The sequence below is a fragment of the Psammomys obesus genome, unplaced genomic scaffold, assembly GCF_907164565.1.
Source record: "Psammomys obesus unplaced genomic scaffold, mPsaObe1.curated_primary_1811, whole genome shotgun sequence".
NCBI lineage: Eukaryota > Metazoa > Chordata > Mammalia > Rodentia > Muridae > Psammomys > Psammomys obesus.
Genome location: NW_026596046.1, coordinates 37,219,001 through 37,237,219, shown reverse-complemented (window position 1 = coordinate 37,237,219; position 18,219 = coordinate 37,219,001). Strand labels below are relative to the sequence as shown.

The following is an 18,219-nucleotide window of genomic DNA, read 5'->3' as shown; positions in this document are numbered from 1 at the left end:
TGTGAAATTGGATGACACAATGAAACTGAGTTTAATGGCTTTTAAATTATTTTTAGCTTCTCTTCTCTCGGCTAATACGAAGTTGTATTTTTGTTTCTTTTCCTTTACACCATGAGAATTGTCTAAAGAAGAGAAATTTAAGTTCTATAATATGTAAACATGGACTGTTTAGTCTCATTTGCATTTTTCAGGTGAACAAATAAATCCAGAAAAAAAAAGTGCCTCATCACATATGAACTGGGGAAAGATAAGAACAACACAATATAGAAGACATGCATTGTCCTTTAAACATATTCCCTCTGTTGTTTTATTTATGCAATCATAAAGCCATTTACTACTTCTCGAATATGAAACTGCATTTCAGTTTGGGAGTGTGAACACTGAGAGAGTTAGCTGACTTAGTGGAGAGAACGCCATGATAAACTTGAATGGATCACATACCAGTCGCCCAGTTTTCATTCTGACAGGCATCCCCGGGATGCCAGACAAGAACCCGTGGATGGCCTTTCCCCTGGGATTTCTCTACACACTAACCCTCCTGGGAAATGGCACCATCCTGGCAGTTGTCAAGGTAGAGCAGAGTCTCCATGAGCCTATGTACTACTTCCTCTGCATCTTGGCGATGACTGACGTTAGTCTCTCCATGTCAACCTTGCCCTCTATGCTAAGTATCTTCTGGTCCAATGCCCCTGAGATTCCACAGATTTGTGGCTATCCGAGACCCTCTGCATTATGCCTCCATCCTCACTCATGGCCTCATTGGGAAGACTGGACTGGTTGTTTTTGCCCGGGCAGTCTGCGTGGTCTTCCCTGTGCCCTTTCTTATAAAGCGGCTGCCCTTCTGCCCTTCTGTCGTTCCAATGTTCCAATGTTTGACCTCATTCATATTGTCTTCACCAAGATGCAATGAGACTAGCCTGTGCCCGCACCCGAGTCAACAGCCTCTACGGCCTCATCGCTGTCATCCTCACATTAGGGCTCGATGCTCTCATCATCCTCTTCTCTTACGTACTCATCCTGAAGACAGTGCTGGGCATTGCTTCCAGAGCCGAGAGGCTCAAAGCCCTCAACACCTGCCTCTCTCACGTCTGTGCAGTGCTTCTCTTTTATGTCCCTCTCATTGGTGCCACCATGATCCACAGATTTGGGAAACACTTATCACCAATTGTGCACATGCTCATGGCTAATGTCTACCTTCTCCTTCCCCCTGTGCTAAACCCCATTGTCTACAGTGTGAAGACCAAGCAGATACGCAGACGGATCAGCCAAGTGTTCCAGCGGAGAAAGAGCAGAGCTTAGTCAAATGGAATCAAATGTAAAATAACAATTAAGTTAACACTGGAGTGATTCATATTTCCACTTTCAACCACTATGACACAATCAAATTTTGAAATCTGATTACAATAGAGTGTAGGAGTGAACAAGGCTAGAGGCAAAGACAAAATGCATCATTTTCTTATGTTTGTATTTAATCTCAGGAAGCATGTATTTTGCTATCTGCTATCATAAGTCAAATTTAATTTGATGATATACTTTTGTCTACAAATTAGACATGAGCACCAGTAAAGACAGGTTATTAGTTTACAGATAAGATAATCCTTATGAGTATTTTCTTTATTTTTCTATTAGTTCTTCGAGAATTTATTCTTATAAGATTAAGTAATATTTGATGTATAGGTTAAAATAGTTAGGTCAAGAATAATTCAATAAATACCACAATGCTACTGAATAACTGTATGTATAAAATATTATATTTTTAAGTAGAGAGAATGGCACCACACAACAACTCAATTACCATTATGTCTAGGTATTTATTTATGTATTAAAGTAGGTCTGTGAAAAAATAATTTATACACTCTATTCTTAATACACATCTTTTCTTTTAAATGATACGGCTTTAGTTTTCCTTCACACATATAATACAACGATTCTTTTGACCTACCAAGACTGTTGCCAATTTTATTGTGTACTGGGGTGTTTTTAAATTTTTTTTAATTTTAATTTTTTCCACGATCTATTCATTATATATCCCTATTGAAGCCTCCTCCCTCAACCCCTCCCAGTCCTACCCTTCCTCCATCTCCCCCCATCCCCACCTTCCCCCAGTCCACTGGAAGGGGGAGGTCTCCTCCTTTACCATCTGCCCAGAGCTTGTTAAGTCTCATCAGGACTGCCTGGATCCTCTTAAGGCCATATCACCAGGGGCAACTGATCAAAAAACAGGCAACCAAGTTCATGACAGAGGCAGCCCCTGCCTCCCTTACTGAGGGACCCACATGGAGAATGAGGTGCCTATGGGCAGAGGGTCTAGGTCCTCTCCATGTATGGTCCTCTGTTAGTGCATCAGTCTCTGCAGGACCCCCTGGGCTCAGATGTTTTAGATTTGTTGGTCACCTTGTGGGGTTCTTGTCCCCTCCATGTCCTTCTACCCCCACCCCCCACTTTTTCCATAAGACTCCCTCCTCTTTGCCCAAAGTTTGGCTGTGAGTTTCTGCATCTGTTTTGATCCCCTGTTGGGTGGAACCTTTCAGAGGTGCCTCTATAGTAGACTCCCATCCTGTTTCCTCTCTTCCACTGCTTCTGGTGTCTGTCCTGTTTTCCCTTCTGAATGAGATTTAAGCATCCTCCCTAAGGTCCTCCTTAGTTTTCAGCTTCTTTACGTCTATAGATTTTAGTATTGTTATCCTACATTATACAGCTAATACCCACTTATAAGTAAGTGCATACTATGGCTGTCTTTCTGTTTTGGGGTTACCTCACTCAGGATGAACTTTTCTAGTTCCATCCACTTGCCTGCAAATTTCATGAGTCCCTTGTTTTTAGTAGCTGAGTAGTATTACACAGTTGTGCTGGAGTTTTTGATAAACGTTGGCTGAGTAAAGGCACTTTGAGGGTTTGTGGAAGCCAAGTGGGAGTGCCGAGCGTAAGTAAGAGATCTGGGATGGAGTGTACCCATTAGATAAATATGTAAAATGTTATTGCATTTACGCCAATATCTGTTTTAATAATTACTGTCAGTATCAGACAACTAATTTGTTAGTTCACTTCGCCCTCAATTAATATGCATTTAATATTAAGAAATCCCAGTAATTATAGTAGGCCCCAGGGATACAAAGAAGCATACACTATTTTCTGCTCAATCCTGCAATATTTCTCTACAATTAAGTGTGCTCAGATGATTAAATGCAAGCAAAGCCATATTAGAATTTTGCATTTAATGTGTTGGTGGTTCAGTCTCTGTGAGCCCCAATGGGCTCAGGTTAGTTGACTCTGAAGGCTTTCTTGTAGAGCCCTTCACCCCTCCAGCTCCCTCAAAAATTTTCCCAACTCTTTCATGCGACTACCCAAGCTCTGTTAGAGTGAGGTAACCCATACCCAGAAAGACACACATGGTGTGAACTCTCGTATAAGTGGATATTAACCGTAAAGTAGAGATAGCCATGCTACAATCCGCAGACCCAAAAAGCTAAGTGACAAGGAGGGCCCAAGGGTGCTTGAATCTCGATTAGAAGGGGAAATAGAATAATTTTTAGAGGTGGGTGGAGGGAAGGAACTGGAAAGGAGAGGAAAGGGGGAAAGCAGTAGGGGGTGCGATTAAGAATGGGGAGAGGAGTAGGGAGGGAGGGTTCGATGAGAGAATGGAAATCAGAAATGAGGAGCAGCTCTGAGACATTCCAGAGACCTGGGATAGGGGAAGCCCCAGGAAGTCTATGAGGAACACCTTAGCTGAGACTCCTAGAAATGGGGAATATGAAGCCTGAAGTAGCCACTTCCTGTAGATAGACAGGCTGTCCAGTGGAAAGATAAGGACGCCAACCCACTCACAAAATCTTTGGCCCAAAATTTATCCTGCCTACAAGATGTGCAGGGACAAAGATAGAGCAAAGATTGAGGAAATGGCCAACCAAAGACTGGCCCAACTTGAGACCCATCCCATGAGAGAACCAATCCCTGACCCTATTAATATTACTGTGCTATTCTTATAGACAGGAGCCTACCATAACTCCTCTGAGAGGCTTCACCCAGCAGCTGATAGAAACAGACACAGAGATCCACAGGCAAACATTACACAAAGCTATGGGAGTCCTGTGGGAAAGTGGGGGGAATGATTGAGGGAGGCAGAGGGCCAAGGACTGCACTGGAAGACTACAGAGTCAACTAAATCTGGGCCCATGAGAGCTCACAGAAACTGAACCACCAACCAAAGAGCATGCATGGACAAGTTCTAGGCCTCCTGCACATATGTAGCAGATGTGCAGATTGGTCTTCATGTGGAACCCCCAAAAATTGAAGTGTGGCTACTTCTGACCCTGATGTCTCCTTTGGATCCTGTCCCCCTAACTGGGATGCCTTGTCTGACGTCAGTAGAACATGCACTTACTTCTACCAATGTGGGTTGGGGCCTTCCCCTTCTCTGAAGAGAAGAAGAAAGGAGAATGGGTGTGTGTGATGGAAGGACATGGAAGAGAGGGGGGCTGTAATCAGGATATAAACTGAATAAATAAATAAATTAAAAAAATAAAAGTATAACAGGGAGGGAAAAATAAAACTAACCTTGAGTGTATTATAAGCCATTTTATTTGTTAATAACAACAGATATATCAGACAAAGGTAGGAAACTAGTAAGGGACCACAGAGGGGTCTCAAGGGGAGACAGACAGTATGTGGTATAAATAGGAAGAGTGGTAATAATGGAACAGGCTAAGTTAACTTGGATAAGGATTGGAAAACAACGTAGGAAGGAGTCTTGCTAAAGATAACTAAGACTAAAAGCCTTTGAAAAGACCATATAGGAATCTACTATTGTAGAAGTTTCTGTAAATATATACATATACACACATACACATAGATATGCATGGAGATTTAATTAGACTTGTCCTGTCACAGGAGAGTAATGCTATTCCCAGGCACTAGGGGTATCAAATAAAAACCCAGTACCAGGTGTGTTTTACATGAGGACTCCCATGCACCTCCCAGGTATTACAGGCTATTTACACTGTTCTCGGGTCCCTCCAAAACTTGACAGTAAGTTCGTATTACTGAACATAGCCCCTATGTGAGTCATACGATGTGGAGAGACCAATCTGTTACTGATGTGGAAACGTCATCCGTGCTAGCTGGCTTTGCATACACACTACCAGGCAAGGAAAACCATCAACAATCATTTTCAGTCATGAACTCTGTGAACCACTACCATGACTGGCTGACAAGAAATGTCTACCAGAACCACAGTGGCGTGAATGCTAGAAGAGTAACCAATCATGTTGGACTTGAAGCCTACTCCACAAGCCAGAGTCCATACCTGGTATGAAAAGCCCAAGGCTGTTTGATCATAAGTCCCAGGGGAGAACCTAATACTATAATTCTGGTAAATGGAAATGACACTAAAGTATCACCTAAATTCTTATCTTTATACCCATAGGTTAGTGAGTATCTTCCAATGCTCAACAGAGAAACTTCTTGGTGGTGATTAATACTGGTTCTTGACTCTGACCAGAGAAATAGGCAGGCTAAATGCAGATCTTCTCTTCATCTCCTTCCAGTCCCCCAGTCTCATTCTCAGCTCCACAGAAGACAACCAACTATGGTCACCTTCTCACCCTGCACCATCTCCAGTGGATTTCACAGCGCTTGCCTTTCTAACCTCTCCTCCCCTACTACTTCCTTTGTTTGCATCTCAAGCAGGAATCCCCTGGGAACCCACAGCCTACTCCAGAGAAGACTTCCTGAACAGAACAACATTAGCACAGACACTAAGATCAACACTTAGTAAATGGCACCTGAGGAAACTGAGAAGCTTCGACAAGGCAAACTAGACTGTCATTTGCAAAGAGCAGCAGCCTACAGAATGAAGAAATGTTTTTAGAAATTCCATATCTGATAAATTACTAAATTCTGAAACATATAAAGAAACTAGATATCTTGTTCATGATAATCAAGTGTATTTTAATGACTTCCTCTTTTTTTCTCTGTTTAGCCCTATATCCCATTTTATTATTTTTTTATTTTTTATTAATTACTCTTTATTCATTTTGTATCCCCCCTCTCCTTCCTCCTCCCCTCTCCATCCCACCCTCCCTCCCTTTTCTGCATGCATGCCACTCCCCAAGTCCACTGATAGGGGAGGTTCTCCTCTCTTTTCTGATCTTAGTCTATCAGTTCTCATCAAAAGTGGCTGCATTGTCCTCTACTGTGGCCTGGTAAGACTGCTCCCCCCCTCAGGGGGAGGTGATCAACAAGCAGGCCAATCAGATTATGTCAGAGACACTCCCTCTTCCCATTACTATGTAACCCACTTGGACACTGAACTGCCATGGGCTACATCTGTGCAGGGGTTCTAGGTTATCTCCACGAATAGCCATTGCGAGTTTAATATTTTAAAAACACTCTTCATTCAGAACAGCTCTTAACATGGTATTACTCGACATGTGCAATGAAATCTTTATTCAAAATATGTGGAATATAGGTATTATACAAAATATACACATTCAAATCATTCAAAAATATGCATCTCAGCCTGACTTCAGAAGAAATCATTAGGCCCCCATATGCATGTCTCTTTCATCTCTCTACAGTCTCCCTCTCCTCTGTCGACCGTGATACTCAATATTCTTGAGCAAAGTGGGGCCTTGACCTACAAAACAGTGTCTTTGTGACTTGGTGTTTGTTCTTGATGGACATGCCATGACCTTCAGATGAAAGAACATGGGAAACAGCCTAACGCTGTCTTTTAGTCTGTAAGTGCAGGTTTTTCTGCTCCTTGGCATAACTCAACATTTTTAAACAATTCTTACAGCTACATAGGACTTTATAGCTCCCATATAGCAGGGATAATGGTTCCTTATTTAATTTGTGGTTCATTTTAGTTCGTTATCATTTTGGATACCGAGTAATATCATTTTTACTGTCAAAACTCAAAATGTATCAAAAAAATTTAAAATAAGACCTAGTGTCATTCAGCTCCTAGCTAGAAGAGCTAAAAGACACCCTCAAGTATTTGATTCCAAGTTGTACAGTAGAGCTGCACTTTGATTTACATTTATATTCTTAATTATAAAATTTGGTCTTTTCTGTTTTAAAATTACTTTAATAGTGTGTTCTCCCCTTTATCTTGTTATTTAATAAATAGTTTGTTTTTCATCTACTGCATTCATGCACACAATCCCTAACAAAAATGTCTCAAATTATGTTAAATAAAATTTATTGCACTAACTATAACTTAAAAGTTGCAAAACTCTTGTCTTATATTTCAAAATATGTCATTTTCAAAATAGAATTATTCACATTTTCTGCTTCAAGTATATAACAAGTCTTAACTGTATGTTTACAGAGAAGTACAATCTCATGTTTCTGCTGCCCTTTTTATATTAAGAAAAAGACGATTTGGCGCAGGCAAAATGAAGTACCTATTTTCCAAGAAGGAAAATATGACTTTTCACAATTCAACTTACACAGAAAACTTTCAAAAATAAATATATTTTATTTTCATAGTCACAGTTGAATTTTTACAGAACTGATTCTTCCTCTTTCAAAGTAGGTTTTAACCCTCCGTGGTAATTTTGGTTCGGACAAATATCTGGATAATCTTCCTTCGTATCTCTTTGGTCTTCACAGTATAAACTACGGGGTTTAGCACAGGGGGAACGAGAAGGTAGGCGTTGGCCATAAGGGCGTGCGTCAGTGGTGAAAGGTGCTTTCCAAAGCGATGGATGACCGACACCCCGATCAGTGGCACGTAAAAGATCAGCACAGCACAGATGTGTGAAACACAGGTGTTGAGAGCCTTCAGTCGGCCCTCCCCGGAGGCAATGGCCATCACGGTGCGGAGTATGAACACATAGGAAAAGAGGATGGAGAGGGAGTCGGAACCCTTGGTAAAGATGACAGCTATAAGGCCATAGAGGCTGTTGACGCGGGTGCTGGCACAGGCAAGGCGCATGACATCCTGATGGAGGCAGAATGAGTGGGAGAGGATGTTGGAGCGATAAAAAGGGAGCCTCCTGATGAGGAAAGGCACAGGGAAGACGACACAGACTGCTCTGGACAAGATGAGTACCCCGATTTTACAGACCACACCATTGGTTAAAATGGTACCGTATCTGAGAGGGCTCCAGATCGCTATAACACGATCGATGGCCATTGCAACCAGCACCCCTGACTCGATGGCCGAGAAGGTGTGAATGAAGTACATCTGAACAACACAACCATCGAATGTAATGAATTTGTAGTTAAACCAGAATATGCCGAGCATAGAGGGCAGAGTACAAAGGGTGAGCCCCATATCTGCAAACGCCAGCATGCACAGAAAGTAGTACATAGGGATATGCAGAGAAGATTCAGACTTGATGGTAGAGATTATGATACCATTTCCAAAGAGAGCGATGACATAGATGGCACCCAGGGGGAACGCAAGCCAGTAATACTTCTGCTCAAGTCCAGGGATCCCAGTTAAGACAAAGTACAGATGCTGGAATTGGGAATGGTTATGATCTGCCATAAAGCCCATATGAGGCAGGCATGTGCAGGAAATCCTGGTAAGTGGCTCCCTGAAAAGACAATGGCAGCGTTTACTGCTGTGTTACAGCCTGACCTCCCTGGGGGTTAAGCCATCTTACTTTCCCATGAGTATGTAGAGTCACTGGAATCACCAGCTCGAAGGAAGAGACTGTTGACGTTGCTATGGTCCAGGGAAAAAATTATACCCAGGGACACATCAGCCACATCAGCTTACAAAACACAGTGTAATACCAAGCTAAAAGGCAAAAAATCTCCCCCTTTCCTATCATTTCTTCCTCATCATCATCCTATATAATCAGTAGCCAGGAGGTAAAACATCCTCTTTGAAAATCCCTAAACCTAAGAAGTAGTTTTCTTTATTACTCGATTGAATTCAAGTTTTCTAAGAAGCTGAGAAGCACACAACTTCTATGCAGACCCCAGTTCTCCCTGTACAATCTCTGTGTGACTGACATCTAAAGCAGTACTGTGCCAGTGACTAAGATAAATTACACGGTACAACTCTAATGATATCAGCACAAAACTTGAAATTCTGATTTGCTATAACAATTGCCTCTCCAATCAGTAATACTGTTTGGGCCCGGGGCTCTTTAAATTTGCATGCTTCTGCTCAAAGCACAACGCTTCTTCATCCTGTTGAGTCTGGATGTAGCTCAGATTTGTCCTGAATCCAAACATTTCAGCCACACCCATCGTTGAAATCAAAGTATTTATCTCTTCTAAATTGCTAAGATATTAGCAGACGGCAGAATAAATCACGCTCATAAAAGCAACAGTAAAAATCTTTTCCAGAGTAAACTATTTATTCTGTTAATATAGAATATACTGGGGCTTACCTAAAGATAATATAATGTTACAGTTTTTACTTCTAAGGCACATTTATCATGTCACACACCCTGAATGAGGGAGAGGTATGGATGCCTTAACAGAATCTGTACTGTGTGCTTATATTGCCAGAACCAGTACCTATGGTTTTCTAAACACCCCTTTGAGAAAGTCATGATAATATTCTCATCCAGAAATAGAACATACTCTTTGAAATCTCTCAGCATTAACACACTCAATTGTTATCTTTATCATTGATTGGAATCAATTTTACTATCAAGCAATGAAGCTACATATTGTAAATTCAAATTTCAGACCTCTATTCATAGTCAAGTAATATGGGACAATTACAATATTTACCCAAAAGGATCATTGAGAATAAAGTGATAGTGTGGGCTTGGGATCATGATAACTTATGGTTATGTTATTGCTATTATATTTGTGTGTGTGTGTCTTAATTTTGTTGTTGTTGCTTCTGGAATTTTTGTTTAGTTTTTGAGGTGAGGCAGTGCTCTCAGGCAGTAGAAGATGAAGCTGAAAGCTTCCCCCTCACACAAAGACTCATATGTGCTTACTAGCCCCTGTAATTAAAAACTGTCTCACCCTCTGCTTATTCCTGCTTATTACTGAGCAGCTCACCCTGTGCTGAGCATCCATTCCTCGCTCATTCTCTGACATGATGGAAGAAGATATTTTAACTCTTTGAAACTGTGCTTTAGCCCTCTCAGAAATCTCTTTTCTAAAGATTCTTACTAATGGTTCCAGGCAAGGCATTTTACTACTTCTGTGCAATAGCCATTTCTTTCCATTGTGCTTATAAAACACTGTTGACCATTTAAATATTTCATTTTTTATCTTAGCAGCATACATTTTCTATCTCTCCAATAAATAATTGTATCAGATATTTGTGTCACAATGCTTTCTGAGAATTAAGTTCTTATTAATCAAAATACCTCTAAAAGAGAGTGGTGATAAAAGAAATTTTAAGAACAAATAGAAGAGGGAGAAAGCAGGGTAGAAGAAAAGGAAAGTATAAAGAATGAAAATTTCAGAGATAAAATGTGATGCGTTTAATAATTTACTAATGGAACACTGACACCTAGATTACCATTTTTATACCATTCTTTCATTCTTTTTAGAATCAAAAACTCTATGACAATTAAGACACAAGGAACTGCATAGCACTGTTGAGAATTACAAATAAATGCCAGGGGATTACAGACTCCATTAGAAAAGGCAACGCCACTGCAGCCCTCGGCAGAGACCCTTTCCAACAGGAATCCTCAAGTCTTTCAATTTACCTAAATGACCTGAAATCTAGAAAGCCAGTGGAATTCGACTCTATCTTCTGAAGAATGTGCTCTCGGACTCAAAGCTGTGCCATTGGCAGTTTGGTGGAACCCTTGCCTTCTAGCCTCTGCACTGCCTCACTTCTAGTGGAGGAAGCACCACACCATGTAACCATTCTGCAACGGTACCTTGGGCTCCTCCTCCTCACAGCTTCCACTGCACATCTCAGACTGAGGAAGCAAATGGAATTCTTTTTGTTATCAGAGCAGCCACAGAGAAACGAAAACAGGCTTTAGTTTTCTGTAAAGCAAAAAGTAACTTCTGGGTATTGGGAGGAAAAAAGATTATGACTAGGATTGGAATTAAAAGGTGAAATTTGGTCTTCATTACTCCCATATGTATAAAGGACAGGCAAGACTGAAAAAAAATGAGAATAAAAGAAGCCCCTCCAGCATAGATTAATTGTAACCACTCCCACTTAGCAAACCCATGAATGCTTATCACAAGAATAAAAATTTCCAAACTTAATCAGTATGGAAATGAGCACACCACAGTTCCACCGTGACACTTATCTTCTGCTACATTAACTCTGTGGCTGAAATTCATGGCTTCAAAGTCAGTGTGTGTGTTCCGGGAAACAGTGTATATCCCCTTCTATACCACTAGATTACAGTTTATTGCGTTACACCTTCCCTTAAAGCAGATGTGAGTTACAAAGAGAACAGCACACAGACCACAGGCTGCTTCCTGTGAGAAGTCAAAGCTAAGAGAGATGGAAAAGAGATACTCAGGGATGCTTTTACATGCTAGCTTCTAATCTTCCTTCCATGACCAGCTTAATCTTCTTGCTTTTCTCTCATACTTACCTGAATGTTAAGAGTCCCCTAACTAGGTAACAATAGTAAACAGTCCAGCCAGAGGTTCATCTGGCAAAACCACTGCCATAACATGGTAAGGACTTTTATGTACTGACCTGTTCCAGGAATCTCACCTCTATTGTGCCAAATGAGACCTTGGCAGATCTCCTGGGCTTCCAAATCAGAGCTCTCTCTAGGGCAGCTAAACAGTCTCCAGCCACTCAGGTCTAAAAAAGCAGATAATGCTGAGAGCACTGTGAGAAGGTAGGTGGGGGTTCCAGAACCTGGATATTGCTGTCCATCCTCCCCTGGCCAGTGTAGACCTCTCACTGCTTCCACGCACAGAACAAATGGCTTTCACGTTTAGTTAACTCAAAATGCATACAAATTTTAAAAAGAACTCAAAAAAGTACCCCCATTATGATCCCATTTGAAAAAATATTATGAATATTTTTCAAAAATAATAATTTTCTCTAGATTTTTCTTATATTTCACCTTCATTCTTCAGCCATTAATATCTATCTAGTAAATCTAGCCAGAGGATATATAGGAAGTCGTTAACCAAAGCCTCCATCAATCAAGGGGGAATTAATTCTACAATATCTAGTTATCATTTAATGTAACAATATAAAGAATAATATATCAACAGCCATCATAATAAACAATATTCTCTATAATATTATTTCTTGCTTTTATTCATAGGTTAGCCTTTCATAAACATGGATTTTCATAAATATGGAAGGTATATTGTTCTCTTGTTAGGAAAAGATCACTTTAGGAACTGGCCCAGACTTGGTAAATTTTTAGGAATTAAGTTACATAAATAACACAGGTTAGAAATAACAGAGAAGGAGCTCTTCTCTGACCTAAGGGTGTTCTTGAGTCCTGGGATATGAAAGTGAAGATGAAATGATGGCAAAGAACAAAGCTCAGGTACTGATCCCCACTCCACATCTGCTGTTCATCGATCTGCACATTAGTCTCAAATTTATTCAGCATTGATACAGGCATTCTCTTGTTCTCAGAATCTCTCAAAATGCTGAGTTTTCCAGCTCAGAGTTCATTTTTTGCATCACAATCATGTTTTGGGAGGTTTCTGAGCTGGCCTCATGCAGGCCTGCAGCATCCTAAGCTCTGTTTTCCAGTACTCGTGGTAATATGTCATCATGCAGCACAGCCATGCTGTGATTCAGCTTTTCACATTCCAGACACGCAGTGTTTGCGTACTGAACCACCATAATTTTAACTTTAAATACTTAACAAATACTACTTTATTACTTATGTAAGTGAATCAAATGTATCTTATGGAATCTGATTGCTGTTGTCTTTCTGACATATGATAGTAAAAGCATAAAACTTTAACAAATGTTACCACATTATTTCTTTATTTTAATGTGTTGATACATGAAAAACACGACTTTCTATCCAGCAATATCTTACTAGCTATGTCTTTATCTTTATAACTCAGTTGAAAACAAAATCCATTATTGACAGCATTACCAACTCCTTAAATGATTTCTTTATTCTTCTTTCATATATTGCACCCTGGTTGTAGCTTCCACTCCCTTTTCTCCTCCCAGTCCTTCCCCCCACACACGCCTTGGCTCTCCCTTCAATCTACTACTCCTCAGTTTCCCTTCAGAAAAGAGCAGCCCTCCCACGGATATCAACAAAACATGGCATATCAAGTTTCAAGAAGACTAGGCATCTCCCCTCACATTAAGACTGGACAAGGCAACCCAGTAAGGAAAAGGGGTCCCAAGAGCAAGCAAAAGACTCAGAGAGAGCCCCCAGTTCCACTGTTAGAAGTCTTTCAACCCAAGAATGGATAAAGAAAATGTGGTACATCAATGAGTTATTACTCATCTGATTTAAAAAAACCATAAAATTTACAGGCAAATGGATGAAACTAGAAAAAACTCATCTTAAATTATATAACCCATATCCAGAAAGACAAACATGGTATGTACTCACTTATAAATGGACGTTAGCTATAAAGAAAAAGATAATCATGCTACAATCCACAGATCCAAGGAGACTAAGTAAAAAGTTCGCATGATTACTTTTATAAAACCCTTCATACGAGGTAGGCTACCTGCAGACTTACTCCTCTCCCCTTCTCTCTATCTATCTGTGTGTGTGTGTTCATGAGACCTAACCTCTCATTAGCATTAATTTGTCATCTTAAGTGTTGCAACAGAACATCAGCTGCAGCATCCCTTCCCCTGTCCACATCCCCTGTGGATCCCACTGACCATCCCCTCCTAAACTCTCATATCCCATTCATCCCTGTATCTCAGCCCCCAACACCAGGAGGCATTCTCTGTAAACACATCAACTGAGCAGGCCAGTAAAACAAGCAACACACAACAATTACACTATGGAAATCAATATGGTAGTTCCTCAGGAAATTGGGAATAGTTCCACCTCAAGATGTAGCAATACCGTTCCTGGGCATCTATACCCAAAGGACACTCGATCCTACCATAAGAACACTTTGCTTTACCATTTTCATTGCAGCTTTATTAATAATAGCCAGAAACTGGACACAACCTAGACAACCCTCAGTGAAAGAATGAATAAAGAAATTGTGGTACATTAACACAATGGAATATTCCTCAACTCTTGAAAAAAAATGACCACGAAACTTTCAGGCAAACGTATCCAACTAGAAAAAAAAGTTATCCTGGGTGAGGTAACCCAGACCCAGAAAGACAAATGTGGTGTGTATTTACACTTATAAGTAAACATTAGCTATTAACTAAATGATGACAGCTACAATATGCCAACCCAGAAAGGTCAGGGAAAGACGAGGGATCCATGGGGGAAGCATGGATTTTCCTGGGAAGAAGAAATTTAACAGATTGTGTGGTAGACTGTGTCAGAAGGGTACAGGCCCCGGAGGGATAAGATGGTGGGTAGAGATGGGATGGAAGGAAAGAAAACATGGAGAGTGCTGGACTGGGGGACTTTTGGAGATTGTGGGAACCTCCTGGAGTCTATGAAGGTGGGTTAGCAGTGTGAGATAAGGGCTCTCAACTAGCCATCTCTTACAGGCAGGCAAAGCTTCCAGTGGACGGACTGGGTTGCAGTCAACTGAGTTGTTGGCCGAGTGAATCCCAAGGAAACCTCCCAACCTCCCAGCCTGACGCTGGGAGAAAGGGTTGCTCTCCACAAACTGACGGTGAGGTCAAACTGCCAACAACAACATCCAAACAACTCGTCAGGCATGGGGAGCTTGTGCTGGCGCCTGGAGGAGCCTTTACCCTATGTTCTAGTCTCTTTGGTCTGGTGAGATGTTGTGCAAGGTACAAAGAAAAACATGGGCGCCGACCTACCCACAAAACTTTGACCTATAGTCTGCCCTGCCTGCAAAATATGCTAGGGCAATTGTGTCACCAAGAATTTGTTAGAAATGCCAAGCGCTGTCTGATTTGACTGAAGGCTTACTCCACAAGAAGGAATCCATGCCAAATAATGCTAGGATAACCAAGAACCAGAGACAGCACAGATACCTAGATAAAACGAAACACAATTGTTCTTTCTTTTAACTTTTTTATCTTTTTTTATTTTTTATTAATTACACTTTATTCATTTTGTATCCCCCCTTAAGCCCCTCCCTCCTCCCCTCCCGATCCCACCCTCCCTCCCCTTTCTGCATGAATGCCCCTCCCCAAGTCCACTGATAGGGGAGGTTCTCCTCTCCTTTCTCATCTTAGTCTATCAGTTCTCGTTAAAAATGGCTGCATTGTCCTCTTCTGTGGCCCGGTAGGGCTGCTCCCCCCTCAGGGGGAGGTGATCAAAGAACAGGCCAATCAGATTATGTCAGAGGCAGTCCCTCTTCCCATTACTATGTAACCCACTTGGACACTGAACTGCCATGGGCTACACTTGTGCAGGGGTTCCAGGTCATCTCCATGAATAGTCCTTGGTTGGAGTATGAGTCTCTGGGAAGTTCCCTGTGTTCAAATTTTCTTGTTCTGTTGCTCTCCTTGTGGAGTTCCTGTCCTCTCCAGCTCTTACTATTTCCCACTTCTTACATAAAATTCCATTCACTCTGCCCGTCAGTTGGCCATCAGGCTCAGCATCTGCTTTGATAGTCTGCAGGGCAGATGCTTTCAGAGGCCCTCTGTGGTAGGTTCCTAGTTTGTTTCCTGTTTTCTTCTTCTGGCTTTCAGAGGCCCTCTGTAGCAGGTTTCTAGGTTGTTTCCTGTTTTCTTCTTCTTCTGATGTCCATGCTCTTTGCCTTTCAGGTGGGGATTAAACATTTTAGTTAGGGTCCTCTCTCTTGCTTAGTTTCTTTAGATGCACAGATTTTAGTGGGTTTGTCCTACATTGTATGTCTATATGAGTGAGTATATACTGTGTGTGTCTTTTTGCTTCTGGGACAACTCACTCAGGATGATCCTTTCCAGATCCCACCATTTACCTGCAAATTTCATGATTTCCTTATTTTTCATTGCTGAGTAACATTCCATTGTATAGATGTACCACAATTTGTGCATCCATTCTTCAGTTGAGGGGCATCTGGGTTGTTTCCAGCTTCTGGCTATTACAAATAAAGCTGCTACAAACAAAACTTTTATTAATTACACTTTATTCATTTTGTATCCCCCATAAGCTCCTCCCTCCTCCCCTCCCGGTCTCACCCTCCCCCCCCCTTTCTGCATGCATGCCCCTCCCCAAGTCCACTGATAGGGGAGGTCCTCCTCTCCTTTCTGATCTTAGTCTATCAGTTCTCATCAGAAGTGGCTGCATTGTCAGGGTTCTAGGTTATCTCCACGAATAGTCCTTGGTTGGAGTATGAGTCTCTGGGAAGTTCCCTGTGTTCAAATTTTCTTGTTCTGTTGCTCTCCTTGTGGAGTTCCTGTCCTCTCCAGCTCTTACTATTTCCCACTTCTTACATAAAATTCCATTCACTCTGCCCGTCAGTTGGCCATCAGGCTCAGCATCTGCTTTGAGAGTCTGCAGGGCAGATGCTTTCAGAAGCCCTCTGTGGCAGGTTCCTAGGTTGTTTCCTGTTTTCTTCTGGCTTTCAGAGGCCCTCTGTGGCAGGTTCCAAGGTTGTTTCCTGTTTTCTTTTTCTTCTGATGTCCATCCTCTTTGCCTTTCAGGATGGGGATTGAACATTTTAGTTAGGGTCCTCTCTTTTGCTTAGTTTGTTTAGATGTACAGATTTTAGTGAGTTTATTCTATGTTGTATGTTTATATGAGTGAGTATATACCATGTGTGTCTTTTTGCTTCTGGGACAACTCACTCAGGATGATCCTTTCCAGGTCCCACCATTTACCTGCAAATTTCATGATTTCCTTATTTTTCATTGCTGAGTAATACTCCATTGTATAGATGTACCACAATTTCTGCATCCATTCTTCAGTTGAGGGGCATCTGGGCTGGTTCCAGCTTCTGGCTATTACAAATAAAGCTGCTACAAACATGGTTGAGCAAATGTCCTTTTTGTGTACTTGAGCCTCTTTTGGGTGTATGCCTAGGAGTGGTATGGCTGGATCTTGAGGAAGCACTATTCCAAGATGGAAAGATCTCCCATGCTCATGGCTTGGCAGGATTAACATAGTAAAAATGGCCATCTTACCAAAAGCAATCTACAGATTTAATGCAATTCCCATCAAATTGCCAACACAATTATTTACAGACCTGGAAAGAAAAATTCTCAACTTCATATGGAATAACAAGAAACCCAGAATTGCTAAAACAATCCTCTACAATAAAAGATCTTCTGGAGGTATCTCCATCCCTGATCTCAAGCTGTACTATAGAGCAACAGTTATAAAACCTGCATGGTACTGGCATAGAAACAGAATGGTGGATCAATGGAACCGAACAGAAGACCCAGAAATAAACCCACACACTTACGGACACCTGATTTTTGACAAAGATGCCAAAACCATGCAATGGAAAAAAGATAGCATCTTCAACAAATGGTGCTGGTCTAACTGGATGTCTACATGTAGAAAAATGAAAATAGATCCATACTTATCACCCTGCACAAAACTGAAGTCCAAGTGGATCAAAGACCTCAACATAAAACCAGACACATTAAATCGGCTAGAAAAAAAAAAAAGTGGGGAATACCCTAGAACTCATTGGTACAGGAGAAAACTTCCTGAACAGAACACCAACAGCACAGGCTCTGAGAGCAACAATCAATAAATGGGACCTCATGAAACTGAAAAGCTTCTGTAAAGCAAAGGACACGGTCACCAAAACAAAGCGACTGCCTACAGATTGGGAAAGAATCATCACCAACCCTTTGTCTGACAGAGGACTCATATCCAGTATATATAAAGAACTAAAGAAGCTGAAAAGCAGCAAACCAAGTAATCCACTTAAAAAATGGGGAAAAGAGCTAAAGAGAGAATTCTCTGTAGAGGAATATCGAATGGCAGAGAAGCACTTAAAGAAATGTTCAACCTCATTAGCCATTAGGGAAATGCAAATCAAAACAACCCTGAGATTTCACCTTACACCCATCAGAATGGCCAAGATGAAAAACTCAAGTGACATCACATGCTGGAGAGGTTGTGGAGAAAGGGGAACCCTCCTCCACTGCTTGTGGGAATGTAAACTTGTACAACCACTCTGGAAATCAATCTGGCACTTTCTCACACAATTGTTCTAAAAAAAGAAAAAGAAAATAGAGAAATAGAAGGCAGAGAAAGATGGAAGGAAGGAAGGAAGGAAGGAAGGAAGGAAGGAAGGAAGGAAGGA

The 18,219-nt window shown here is 41.2% G+C and overlaps 2 protein-coding genes across 2 annotated transcripts; one reads left to right on the top strand and one right to left on the bottom strand.

The window, feature by feature from the left end:
* The first annotated feature begins 415 nt into the window (after nt 1-415).
* On the top strand, nt 416-1,299 carry LOC129688724 (olfactory receptor 51H1-like). Its single transcript, XM_055623688.1, is given in 3 exon segments — nt 416-687; nt 689-875; nt 877-1,299. Coding segments are annotated over 3 exon segments (882 nt in total).
* A 6,241-nt stretch (nt 1,300-7,540) lies between these two features.
* LOC129688268 (olfactory receptor 51H1-like) lies at nt 7,541-8,497 on the bottom strand. Its single transcript, XM_055623009.1, has one exon. The coding sequence runs from the start codon at nt 8,495-8,497 to the stop codon at nt 7,541-7,543; it is 957 nt and encodes a 318-aa protein (XP_055478984.1).
* Nucleotides 8,498-18,219: the final 9,722 nt, after the last annotated feature.

Bases quoted from the DNA above. Each gene is read 5' to 3' on its own strand.
- LOC129688268 (XM_055623009.1), bottom strand. From the start codon at position 8,497: ATGGCAGATCATAACCATTCCCAATTCCAGCATCTGTACTTTGTCTTA.